Source organism: Puma concolor, chromosome D3 (assembly GCF_028749965.1).
Source record: "Puma concolor isolate L17-30 chromosome D3, mPumCon1.1.hap2, whole genome shotgun sequence".
Lineage (NCBI taxonomy): Eukaryota > Metazoa > Chordata > Mammalia > Carnivora > Felidae > Puma > Puma concolor.
Genome location: NC_141678.1, coordinates 35,457,028 through 35,469,981, shown reverse-complemented (window position 1 = coordinate 35,469,981; position 12,954 = coordinate 35,457,028). Strand labels below are relative to the sequence as shown.

The 12,954-nt window shown below is 40.8% G+C and overlaps 2 protein-coding genes across 8 annotated transcripts in view; one reads left to right on the top strand and one right to left on the bottom strand.

Moving 5' to 3' along the window:
• The window catches only part of LOC112868390 (uncharacterized), a 100,042-nt gene extending 91,123 nt beyond the window's left edge, over positions 1–8,919 (bottom strand). For 5 of the 6 annotated variants that reach the window (XR_015242444.1, XR_015242442.1, XR_015242443.1 and 2 more), the window contains exon 1: positions 8,541–8,919. Coding sequence is in view for 3 of the 6 variants with exons in the window: in XM_086682468.1 (XP_086538594.1) it covers positions 8,590–8,919 (330 nt within the window). In the remaining 3 variants the exon portion in view is untranslated. Of the gene's footprint in view, positions 1–7,621; positions 8,345–8,540 lie in introns of those variants that run through there. The other variant, XM_086682469.1, reaches the window with a different exon arrangement.
• Positions 8,813–12,954, top strand: part of NDUFV2 (NADH:ubiquinone oxidoreductase core subunit V2) — a 31,152-nt gene continuing 27,010 nt past the window's right edge. Inside the window, exon 1 of one of the 2 annotated variants that reach the window (XM_025931045.2) lies at positions 8,813–8,929. In XM_025931045.2, the coding sequence (XP_025786830.1) occupies positions 8,876–8,929 (54 nt within the window). In that variant the 5' untranslated portion in view covers positions 8,813–8,875. The remainder of the gene's footprint in view (positions 8,930–12,954) is intronic. The other variant, XM_086682465.1, reaches the window with a different exon arrangement.

The window sequence follows — 12,954 nt, the reverse complement described above, 5'->3', positions numbered from 1 at the left end:
CCCTCAAGGGCTGTGTAGTTCAGTTGGTCAATTACAGTGTGTATCATTATTCTTTTCAGGTGGAATACAGGGACAGAATACAGGGAATAAAGGGACAGAATTGCTCGAGAGCTTTTCCAGCTGGAAAACCTATAAAAACAGAAATCAAGTCAACTTGAGATTAGAACTGAAATGCCAGAATCACAGCATTCAGTCCTTGATTTAAACCTCTGCCAAGTTACTGAAGATGGCACTACTTTAAAAATTGGGCTCTAGTGTTTTGTCTGACTTCAGCTACACTGTCAACTCCTCGAGCATGAGGATAATTTCCATGTTAGTTATCTCCTGCTGCATAGCAAATTATCCCTAAACTTAAAACAAGATGGATTTATTATCTTACAGTTTCTGTGATCAAGAATCTGGGCACAGTTTACCTGGGTCTTCTTTCTCAGGGTCTTTCAACAAGGCTCATGTCTCATTTGAAGGCCCAAATGGGGAAGGATCTGCTTCCAAGCTCACGTGGTTGTTGGCAGGATTAAGTTCTTCACAGACTGGTAAACTAGGGACCTTACTTGGAGGCCACCCTCAGTTCCTTCACAGGTAGGCCTCTCCAATCTGGCAGTTTGTTTCACCAAAATGTGCAAACCAAGAAAGCACTAGTGACTGAAGTCACAGTCTTTTCTAACCTAATTATAGAAGTGACATCCCATCACTTTTGCCATATTCTATTGGTGAGAAGCAGGTCATTCAGCCCAGCCCATACTTAACAGAAGGAGATTACATAAGACCATGAATACAAGGAAGCAGGGACCACTGGGGCCATCTTATGAGTCTGCCTGCCTTACCACTTGGTATAGTAGGTGCTCCATGATGTTTATTATTTTGAATGTTTATTGTTCCTAAAACAACAGGACAAGTTGCAAAACTGCATCACAGCAAAAGCACATTAGATTTCAGAGGGAGCAGAGAGAATTTGGAGTTGTACATTCTCTTCAGTGGACAAATCCACCTAAGAACTCAATCATGTACTCGTATCAAGACTGTGAGCTCCTTGGAGTGGGTCGGACTGTGTCCTTTATCTTGACATCTTCAACACTTACTGCCCTTTCCCTGACCCATGAAAGGAACTTGGCAAACATTGAATGGATCGAGGAATGGTTTAGTGAATGACAAGTTTTGTTCCTCTTAGTATTTTTCACCCCAGGTTACACATTTAACAAAATATTATGACAATTTAGCAAGCAGTCATGGGGCCATGGGGAAGTTTACTATTGCAGAAATACTAAACAAATATTTGATTAAATGAATGTCAACAAGGCATTCCCCTATGTTGGCTCTGATTATCTTTTTTTTTAATGATACCTTTCAAAATACTAATCTGGGAAAACCTATAATGTGGACACATAGAGACTGTCTCCAGTAAAAGCTCCACTTGCTAATACGTCTGACTGAATCTCTGTAGCACGGGCATTGTAAAGGTAGAATTTAGAATTTAGTTTCATTTAGAGGTTGACTAGCAAGGATTGGAGTGCTGGATGTATTCTGGGGAGTAGCGTCTCACAGAGATTTCAAGTTGGAGTTCAGCAGAAGAATGAATCCATGTAAAAATTAGTGCAAACCTTTGTCTACACAAGGTCAGCTACAAATTTTTTGTACGCCCTTAGAAGTCTAGGATTGCAGTGGTTTTTAAGAATGTGTCAGATGAAATGCTGGTTACAAAAGGAAGTGCTTTTATTCAGAGAAATTAATCCTTGGTCTCAGAACTGACGTACATGCTCTCATTCTTTCCTCTCTCTCTCTCTCTCACTCTGTCTCTCTCTCTGTCTCTCTCTTCCTCTTCTTCCTCCTCCCTGCCACCCCCACCCCCGCCATGTCTATATCTCTATCTCTATCATTTCCTCTATCTCAAGGAAGAGTGATTTCCTGAGTCTATACACATAAGATATTTATGGAAAGTCACAAACATTACTAGCCAATTCAGCCTTCTTATTCTGTTTTGGGTGATTTAAACCATACATATTAATACTAACATTCCTTGGATGTTGATAGATGAGTAAGAATCAGATTGTGTACTTCATAAGAACGACGGGGGGGTTCCCAAGAGCTACAAATTCTGCAAAACAAACCCCTTAAGTAAATAATGGAAAATGATAGTTTATTTTAAGCCCTTTGAAAAGTTGAAAAATGATGTAAAAGGAAAGGGCTCATCTGTTCCTAGTCAGCTTTTGACCTTTGACTATATAAACACAAGACACACTTGAGCTAAAGCTCGGAAAACAGACCATTATTTCTCTGCTATTCAGATGGATGGAATGAGTCTTCCCATTAAGTTTTACAGAGATATACTCCAGCACTATTACACTGAACATTACATTTAATAATTTATTTTTAAAGAAGGCAATTAAGATCTTTGGCAAGCTCAGTAACTTTTTAAAAATCTGTACAGTGAGGTGATTGGACCAGATCTTTTCCAGTCTTTCCTGCTCTAAAATGCTAATACAAGGACCCACTGAACCAGGCTATCTCAGAATCCATGCATTAATTCCTGTTCTTCTACCACCTTAATACCACAACCTCTTCTAATTCTATCACCTGCCATCTTCTAATATTTATTTTTGAGAGACACAGAGAGAGAGAGAGAGAGACAGAGACAGAGACAGAGAGACAGAGAGAGAGAGAGAGAGAGAGAGAGAGAGAGACATTGGGCATGAGCAGGGGAGGTGTAGAGAGAGAGAGGGAGACACAGAATCAGAAGCAGACTCCAGACTCTGAGCTGTCAGCACAGAGCCCAATGTGGGGCTCGAACCCATGAGCCGTGAGATCATGACCTGAGCCGAAGTCAGGCGCTTAACTGGCTGTGCCACCCTGGTGCCCCTATCACATGGCATCTTGACATTAACACACAACCATTAACACACAGTAGCGTGCAAGTCCCTGCCAAAAGCATCTGGCTTCCAGAAAGGACAATGAAGACCCCAGCACCAACATCAAGTGTCTTTGTTACTATGAACTGAAATTACCTGGTAGGAAGTGGGCTCCCGAAGAAGCAGGGAAATGTCTCCTCTAAGCTTTTTTATTAGCAGGATCAGTTTACAAGTTTAGTTATTTGCCACTTTGATCTTTCAGCTTCTTTCTAACAATACATATCTTTCACTTCTTTCAGGTGAAAACTTATCCCCAAGAACTATTTATGGCAATTCCTATGTAGCCTTCCAGTCTCTGCCTGGCATGAACTGCCCCAGGAAGACTTTGGCACTCCTTCCTCCAAGCTCCCATTTCATCTTGTACACATACTCTGTATTATAATCATTTCCTTGCAGTGTGTTAGGTCTTCCCAAGAAGGGACTATGGTCTTCCATCTATGTATCTTCAGTGCTGAAGATAATTGGGGCTGAAAATATATTTGTACAGCACATGAATGAATGAAAGACTTTTCTAACCAATTTCACCCTGCTCGGGTTACTCTTTCATTACACAGCTCAGGCTGTTTATACCATACCACACAAGTACATGAAGCAAATGAACTACTTAGCTGCAATATAATATTTCTTAGTCAAGGAGTATTTTATATGAGCAAGGAGAATTGGCTATTTAAAGAAATTTTATATGAATCTTTTTGTGACTGGTCAAGGGAGAAATGAGTTCAGATTTGCACAGGAATTTTAAGGAACAGCTTTGTGGGAAAGAGTCCAGAGCTGTTTCTTCTGCCTAAAATTAAAACTGCCCAAAGATCCTAAGAACTGGCTCATTTCCCTCTTCCCAGTCCACACTCACTGATGCCCTAAATTAAAACTTGAATTAATAGCAGTATAAGGAATTCTACTCTGAGGAGTAGACCAACTCACTAAAAAGAAGTGAGTATAAAAGAGAGTTATCAATTTTTTCACTTTTATATTTCCTTTATTACCCTGTTTTTAAAAATGAACACAGCTTTATTTTCTTGCAATAAAATAACACGTTAATTGAAATAAATTGGTAATACAAAAGGTCTAAAAAATTAAAATTACCTTATATTTCAACACCCAGAGAGAACTCTTATTAACATTTTTTTTGTTTATTTATTTTTGAGAGAGAGGAGAGAGAGAGAGAGGACAAGTGGGGGGAGGGGCTGAGAAGGGCGGGGGATAGAGGATTCTAAGGAGGCTCAGCAGAAAGCCTGACAGGGGGCTCCAACCCTCGAACTGTGAGATCTTGACCTGAGCCAAAGTTGGATGGTCAAGCAACTGAGCCACCCAGGAGCCCCTATTAACTTTTTTTTTTTTTTTTTTTTAAGCAGGCTTCATGCCCAGTACAGAGCCCAGCGCGGGGCTTGAACTCATGACACCAAGATCCAGATCTGAGCTAAGATTAAGAGTTGGACACTTAACTGACTGAGCCACCCAGGTGCCCCCTCTTGTTACCATTTTGATATGTAACTTTCCCATATTTTTTTCTATGCACATACAAAAAGTGTGGTCATGTTACACATGATGTTTTGTAAAATTTAAAAAATTTAAAAAATTAAACTTAACACATCATGGGCATCTTTCCTTTAAAATAAATACTGATCTTTGTTATTACTTTTAAATTTGTAGAGCGACATCCCATTGTATGGTTGTACTGTAATTTGTTTAATCAATTCTGTTGATGATGATCATTTACATGGCTTCCAAGATTTCAGTATTATGAATAACGCTGTGATGAACATATCTGTTTGTACAACTTTGTAGACTTTCCTAGTTATTTCCTTAGGATAAATTTCCTTAGTAACAAGCGACTTGAATCTGGTAATGGTTTAGGTGACATTCTGCTTATTATTTTTTTAGACAGTCTATTCTTGAGGTTTGTATAGCTAAGTTAGTGGCTGTTTTGATTTTCATTTTCCCTTATGGTCCCACATATCCCAGATTAACTTGAGAAGAATTTGGAAAGATCATGAAGAAGTTGTTCATTATTCTAATATCCCCCCTCACCTCACAGTGCAACAGCATGAAGCAGGTCTAACACTTCAGTGTACGAATGTGACTATATCACACTTTTTGCACCCTCAAATTTCCTACTTGAAGGACCTTTATTCCTTTCTCTCTTGAAAACTCTTTCTTATTCATCCAGCAATAGCCTTATCTCTTTTTCCTCCTTCCTTTGAGTTTTGACTCAGTCCCTCTTCTTCCCTCAAAACAAGACTGGACCTACGCTTCATGTTATGTTAGAAAACCTGAGGCCAGTCAATATGGTTAGAGTAGGCCATGTGGGAGGCAGAACATACTATAAAGTGCCTGAGGCTGCTTTAATAAGTATGATGTGACCTAAGAGAATGATTTAATGTTCTAATTATACTTGAAGAAATTGAGGACCAAAGCTTCACAGGATCTAGTAAGAGATGAAGTCAGAATTGCAATCCTAAGTCCCTCTGACTACAAAGCTCATGGTTTTCATCATACTATGTCCTCACTAGAGCCTGTTTATGTTGGTTTAAATGGAGAAGAAATCATAGAAATGGCAGAGCACAAGTTCCCACTTTTGGTCATTCCCCTCAACTTTATCCCAGTTCTCCTAGCTCCCAGTCCCTCATTTCCCCTTACCCACCACCTCCCCATCCCAAACCCACACACATTTTTTACTCAAATGGTTGATCACTATAGTTAGGGCCAACTTCCCTGGGCTTAAGGTAGTAGCACTAACTTAGAATCATGGGATATGTCTAACCAGGCAGCCATAAGATTCATTACAGTATGTAATCAAGCCAATTTCAATCAAGCCTATGGGGTTAGGTAACTAACATTTAACATCACTGGCATCCATGTTGGTCTGTGCCTAGAAACGATGGCTTTGAGAGTAGCGATTTTTCAAAGAGCCCCCACAATTCTATCCTAAAGATTCTGGGAAGAATAGTTGTGCATTAGATTACTTTATGAGTGGGGTGGCTCTAGAAATGAACTCACATTACCAGGTGTGAAGAAGATTAATCCTAATGTTTTCATTTGAGAATTACTTGGGTTAAGGATAAGCCAAAATCATGCTGGACATTAACAGACCTTTTGGATGGTTGAACAAAGCGGTATTACACTTACTGGCAGTGGAATGACTGTTGAAAGCATTTACTTTCTGTATCATCTTCAAGGAAGTGTTAACAGGCTAGACTAACTCCTTTAGCTCTGATCCCTAATGTTTTAAACATTACTCTTTGCACTCTTGGCCTGTAGGTAACAGAAATTAGGGATATCTGCTAAGTCCTTGCTGGGACTATTAGACGCCAATGAGATATATACCTTCTCTGTGAACTGTGAACTCCACAGATGTTATTCCATTACGGAAGACATCCAAGCTAACATTTACTGAGCACTTACTCCATGCTCAGTACTTTAAAAAGAATTTCATAGTTATTAACTCATTTTATTCCCAGCATAAAGCAATGAGGACGGTACTATTACTAAACAGAACACTGGAGAGACTCACTTGCCCAAAGTCACACAGCTAGAAAGCAGTAGAGATAGGGTCTGAACCAGCAGTCTCATTCTAGAGCCTGTTCTCTTAACTACCATGATGGATGGGTATGCCAATGAGATAAAAGAAGTCTGCTGGAGGAACATCTGAGACCCCTGAAAGGAAAGAGTTCTTTTTCTTCCTGGGAAGGTTGTAATCTGCACATGATACTTGGAACTGCCAGCTTGTGACCATAACAGGAGTCACAGCTCCTGTATGGTTGAGTAGAAAGATGGGAAGGCTCTCAAGTTTTTAAGGACATCCTCGAGTAACTGAATTACCTAATCTTGGAACTGTTCTACCTTTGGAATTATTTTCATGTGACATAATGAACTCATTACTGTTTAATTTCCTTCAGTTAGGTTTCCTGTTACTCGTATCCAAAAGCGCTCTCACAGATACACATGTTTATAAAAGCATAATCCAACCAGAGACATACAACCCCTTCAGAGTCCAAATATTTGTACTATGTGCAACATTTTCATTCAGTTTCCAAGTATTGAATGCCTTCCACATATCAGTGAAGGCTGTCGAATCAAACAAGTTGGGAAGGGCAGGTTTCTACATCTATGGAGGTTATAATCTGGTGGTAAATGTGATAATGAAAATGGAGGCAGGCATCTATAAGGAAGGTATCATGGAGACCTAACCTAGGGTCAGAGAAGGCCCTAATGGAATCAAGAGAAAGCATGTATACCAGATTCAGACTCCATGTCTTACTAGTATCATCCATTTGTAATAAGTTTGTTATGTATTTAATTTGTGATATATTTTGGTTTTAGTTGTATGAGGCCTACAAGAACAGCTTATGTGCATAGTAGTGTCACGTACATACATATAGGTAAATTTATAATACCATAATTTAATTTTTTAAACAAATTTTTTAGTTTTAAGTTTATTTTTTAGTAATCCCTACATCCACTATGGGGCCCAAACTCATGATCAAGAGTCACGTGCTCCCCTGATTGAACCAGCAAAGTGCCCCTGTGATACAATAATTTAAATCAACATGGAGATCCAGAATATTTTTCCTTTTGAGAGGTAAATACTGAACCAGTTTAGGAGAAGCAAGCTAATATAAAAGGTAAGCAATGAAATGGGAACCAAAGCACTTCTAGCTCACTGGCTGTCAGCCTTCTTGTGACTTACATTTCATAATTTGTACAATATGACTCATAAGTGGTTATAATGCAATATTTTATTTAAAAAATTTTTTAATGTTTATTTATTTGGAGAGAGAGAGAGAGGAGTGTGAGCAGGAAAGGGGCAGAGAGAGAGGGGGACACAGAATTCGAAGCAGGCTCCAGGCTCTGACCTGTCAGCACAGAGTTCCTCCTGGTGCTCAAACTGGGAACCCAGAGATCTTGACCTCAGTCAAACTCAGGGGCTTAACCAACTGAGCCACGCAGGCGCCGCTAGAGTTTCCACATGAAGAATAAATATTTAAAATCCTTATACTGCTGTGAAAGTTCCAGAAATCATTCACAAGTTTAGCAGGGAAAATGGGCAAAACGAAGGTGTCTACAGGACATGACACGCAAGAAAAGAAGGCAGTGAAGGGAAAAATCAAGAGGCAGTAAAGTGCCTGGTAAACGCTACACAGCAGGAAATTGCGCTGTGCATATTACGGCTGTTGCTGAATAAAAATACCTGGAATTTCCAAAGATGACCAAACAAACATCAAAAAGGAAGTGGCCTTTTTTTTTTTTTAAGTTTTATTATTATGGAAGATTTCTAACATGTACAAAAGTACCGAGAATAGCCATGAGAACTACCACAGCTTCGACAGTCACTATTCATGGCCAATACTGTTTCATTTCTATGTCCATTATTCTGAATCTCCTTTGTTCTGAAGCAAATTCCGGATTTATCATTTCACCCTTAAATATGTCGGCACACATCTCTAAATCAAAAGAATGGGAAACAGGGCATTTGGTGTCTAGCTCACTGGGGAGCAGTCTTTTCCATCTTCAATCCTTTAACTTGTAAAATATGATTTATGGGGGGGGGGGACGCAACGGAATTTTTTTTTTTTTAAGTAACTACAATAAAAAAAGGAGGTGGTAATTCCCATAAAGCTCTCCAGGAGGTAAGCTCACCCCATAAATCCAGATCGGCGTTTCATTCCCTAGAGGCCCAAGGTACAGCTCACTGACGCTTCCTTTCAAGGTCGGGACCCCACCGGCGGCCTGCAGCACCCAGCCTTTTACGGGCCTGGCTGGTCTTCGCCGGGCCCCGCCGCGAGGAAGTCTCCGCCCACTGGGCCCCAGCAGCCCCCGCGCACCTCCGCGCGCCCCCGCCGCCTCCTAGCAGGGAGGGGAGCGCCGCCCTGGACTCGCTAGGCCTCGGCTCGGGAGCGCGCACGCCGTGCGTCCCAGGCTCGCTCGGGATTCTCGCCTGGTGCCGCAGGGAAAGGCCAACTGTTTGGTCCGCCATGTTCTTCTCCGCGGCGCTCCGGGCCAAGGCGGCAGGCCTCATCGCCCAGTGGGTAAGGAGGTTCGGAATGAGCCCCGGCACTGCCGCCACTCTCCCCTATTTTTCGGTGTCTCCTTTTGTGGTGGGCACACGAGAACCCTGGGCTCTGGACGACCTGCAGGCGGCGGCAAGGACACTGCGGCCTTCGTCCTGTCTCAGGGAGGCCGCTGCAGCTCCACCGCCGGCGAGGAGCTCCGAGGGAGGGTCGCAGACGTAGCTGCTGCGGGTGCGTGGCCTCCCCCCACAGGACTGGGAAGTTTACGCCTAGTGTGGTCAAGGAGAGGAAGAAGGAGGGGCCGCCGGTGGTCTGTTGCTGTTTCGCCCCAGCGCGGAACGTAGGCCTGGCCTCGTCGGCCAGATAGGTTTCTAAGATCCCCCGCCCACGAAGGAGGCACCTTACCTTGCATATCAAGCCTGGTGACCTTGTTGCCGGCCTGTAGTAGCGCACTGGAAAGGATTCCGAAATTGTAGGCTCTGGCTTGCTGGTTGAAAGCTTAAAGAGCGTTTCCTTAGGGCAAGGTGTTTGATTTACTGCAGTTGTGTTTTGCATATCGGAAAAGTTCGATAAATAATCGTGTCACATTAACCCTATGAAAGAACACCATCAGAAAAACTGCACCCAGAAGGATTTAGAACTTGAATGGGCTTCTGAGATCCAAGTACATGCTCTTATTTTAGGCAAGGACGTTGAATCGAAACACGCATTCAAGTTAACTTAATGGTGATTCCAGGAATGGCGATTTTTACAGCATTTACTGGAAGGAAGCCTTTTTTTCCCCTAGCAGTAAAATAGAGAGGTTGAGTCAGTTTTTAGCAGAAGAGTGGGAGATAGTGCATAGTAGAATTGAATAGGGCTTTAGAATTGGACCTGAGTTTAGATAGTGGCTTCACCGCCTTTTCTAGCTTTGTGACATTGGGCTGTAATTTCTTGCACTTAGTTTTCTTGGTCGTAAAACGGGAGGAATATTCCAATTTGCAGAGTTTAGTCGTTCAGTAAACATTTGAGGTTCGACTTCACTGCTGGGCTGCAGGAACAACGTGGATAATAGTGATAAGTAACATTTGGTGATTACTTTTCATGTGCCAAGCACTGTTAAATGTTCACATTCTGAATCTAATAGTTGGTACTATTTCGCTATATTACGGATAAACAGACTTAGTCCCTGTTCTTGCGGAGTTGAAACTTTAAGGTAAATATCGTACAGTGTTAAGAGATATGAATAAAGTCAATTTGGTTTGAAGGTGGTATAAGATTTTTTCTACAGGCAATACTAACATTGGTGAGGAGATATTCTAGATGGAAAGGACAACATCAGAAAAAACTATTGATAGTTGGCAAGAAAAAACTTGGTGCCTATAGGAAGCCTCAAGCAGTGTTGCTGGACTCCATTGTTGGAAGTAAGGTGAATCCAGAGATGAAATAAAAGAGGTGGATAGGGCCCAGGTGTTGGAGCTCCTTGCATGCCGTGCCATAGAATTTGGCTCTGTGTTAGAAGCAGTGTGGAGTCAGTGAAGGATTTTAGAGAAGCAGAGGGTCATGGCCAGGTTTCCCCGTATTGGATAGATGACTGGATGGAGTGAGGGAATACATTTGCCAGGAGCCAGAGGCAGGGAGATGAAATAGATAAACAGGCTCTTGCAGAACCCCAGGTGAGAGGTGATGAAGTAGACCTTGTCTACTAGTAGAAAGGCTAGAATTAAGAGTACAGATAGATTTTCTCCAGGTTTTGAGGGAAAGGGCTATAGGTGAAAATTGAAGAATATCTTCAGGTAGCGGAAGAAATTTCAATCAAATTTTTATGTTTCTGCAACAGTTTTTTATTTGTACAAATATTACCTGGCATGTAGTATGTGCACAATAAATATTTGTTGACTTGATGAATCAGTAAGTTTTTCTTTTTTTCCCCAGTTTTACTGAACAATAATTGACACATCTCTGTGTAAGTTTAAGGTGTATAGCCTGATGATTTGATTTATGTTTGATTTCATTACACAAGTAATACATCGTAGGGAAAACATGATTTTGGGAACAGCAAACAGAACAAGCTCAAAAAATAAAAATTACCCATAGTCTCATCAACCTGGAAATAACCAAAATGTGAACATTTTTGTGTCTAGAATTGAGAGACCTTACAGTAAAAATTGATGGTATTGTTCACATTGTTATGTAGCCTGTTTTTTTCCCATAAAAACATTGTTGATCCACTTTCCTTACCAGTAGACATTTCTATACTGTCATTTTTTTTTTTTAATGTTTGTTTATTTTTGAGACAGAGAGAGAGCATGAACAGGGGAGGAGCAGAGAGAGGGAGACACAGAATCCGAAACAGGCTCCAGGCTCTGAGCTGTCAGCACAGAGCCCGACGCGGGGCTCGAACTCACGGACCGTGAGATCCTGACCTGAGCCGAAGTCGGACGCTTAACCGACCAAGCCACCCAGACGCCCCTATACTGTCATTTTTAATGCTGCATAGCATTCCATTGTGAGGATGTTCTATAACTTATATAACCAGGTCCTTTTCCAAATAGTGTAATATCAGAATGACCTAGGAAATGTGTGAGTAAAGAGGTGCCTTTTAATAAAGTTTGTTTCTTAAAAAAGAAACCATTAAGGAAACCCTTTACATTTTCAAAGAAATTGCTTATTCTGTTACAATTTCTGCTGCATTAATTTCTTCAGCCACAGACTTGAGTTCATCATTGATTTAAAAATACCCATAACTTAGTACTGTCTAGAAGTGCCTACAAGACCATAGTTGTGTGACCATGAACCATATTTCTTAATCTCTTGAAGTCTTCTGTAAAAAGTAGAGTAACACTTTGATTATCAAGAATTGCCTAAAAAATGTGAATTATGGAGTAGTAAATAGTCAGAATAGGCTTATTCTCTTCAGTAATTTTCCATGGCTTTTGAGTTGTTGACACCACTTTGGAGCTCATCGCTGCTTCATTTCCAAGCCACCACTTCAGTAGGAGTGAGTGGCATTTTCAAGGATTGTATTTTCAGTTTTAGAAATTTTTTTTCAATTTCAGAATTTTCATTTGGTTCTTTTTTATAGTGTCTATTCGATTTTTTTGTTCATTGAAGTGTTTTTTTTTCAAACACAGGTGTAGCCGTTTTGAAATTGTTGTGTGGTAATCTCCATTTACTGCCTTCTCTTTTAAAAATGGGCTGTTGAGTAATTTTGAATTGTATCCTGGACATTGTGAACAATAAATCATAGAGACTCTCAATTTTTCTAATTTCTCCATAAGTGTTTGTTGTGCAGGCTGTTAACTCAATTGAACTTGAACTATAACCCAGCTCCCTTGTAGGCAGCACCTCAAATACTGGTTCAGTTCTTTTAGCTGGGCTGCCTGGAGTTGGCCCCATGTGCATGCAGGCCTTGGGGTCAGCCAACGGAATTTGGGGCTTCTCTCTGGCTTACTTTTCTGGGATTTCGCACTTTCCCATGCCTGTTGTCCCATACCGTTCTGTGGTTCTTCAAGTCATTAAGACTGCAGGTTTTCTCTTTTGGTTTTAGTTGCCCAGCACAGGCCTGTGGGCCTGCTTTTAGGCTAAAAGATACAGAGTGTAAAGCAAAAAAACCTTCATTGGCTTCTTCTAAGTATAGACTCCCTTTGGTGTCTTCCTGCATTTGGTTGTTTTCCAGTGCCTTCAGAAAGTGTTTTGGTTTTTTAAAAATAATTTGCCCAGTGTTTATAGTTGTTAGTGGTTTGGCCTGATAATATCTACTCAGCCACTCTAGAAGTAGAACCTCCTTCTACTAGTGGCATTTTTCTTTCTAAACTTTAAGTTTTGTAGAATGGACTGTTTTCTCATTTCATTAGAGATCATTAAACCTGATTTTGCAGTGTCCCAGGGTATCTCCATTTTGACTCAAGGACTCTAAAGGAGTTCTTTAACAACAACAACAAAAAAGGCATTTGTATTAGTGTTTTTATTGCTACTATTACAAATTACCATAAACTTAGTGACATAACACAGATTTATTGTCTTATGATTGTGTAAATTAAAAGTTTGACATGGATCTCACT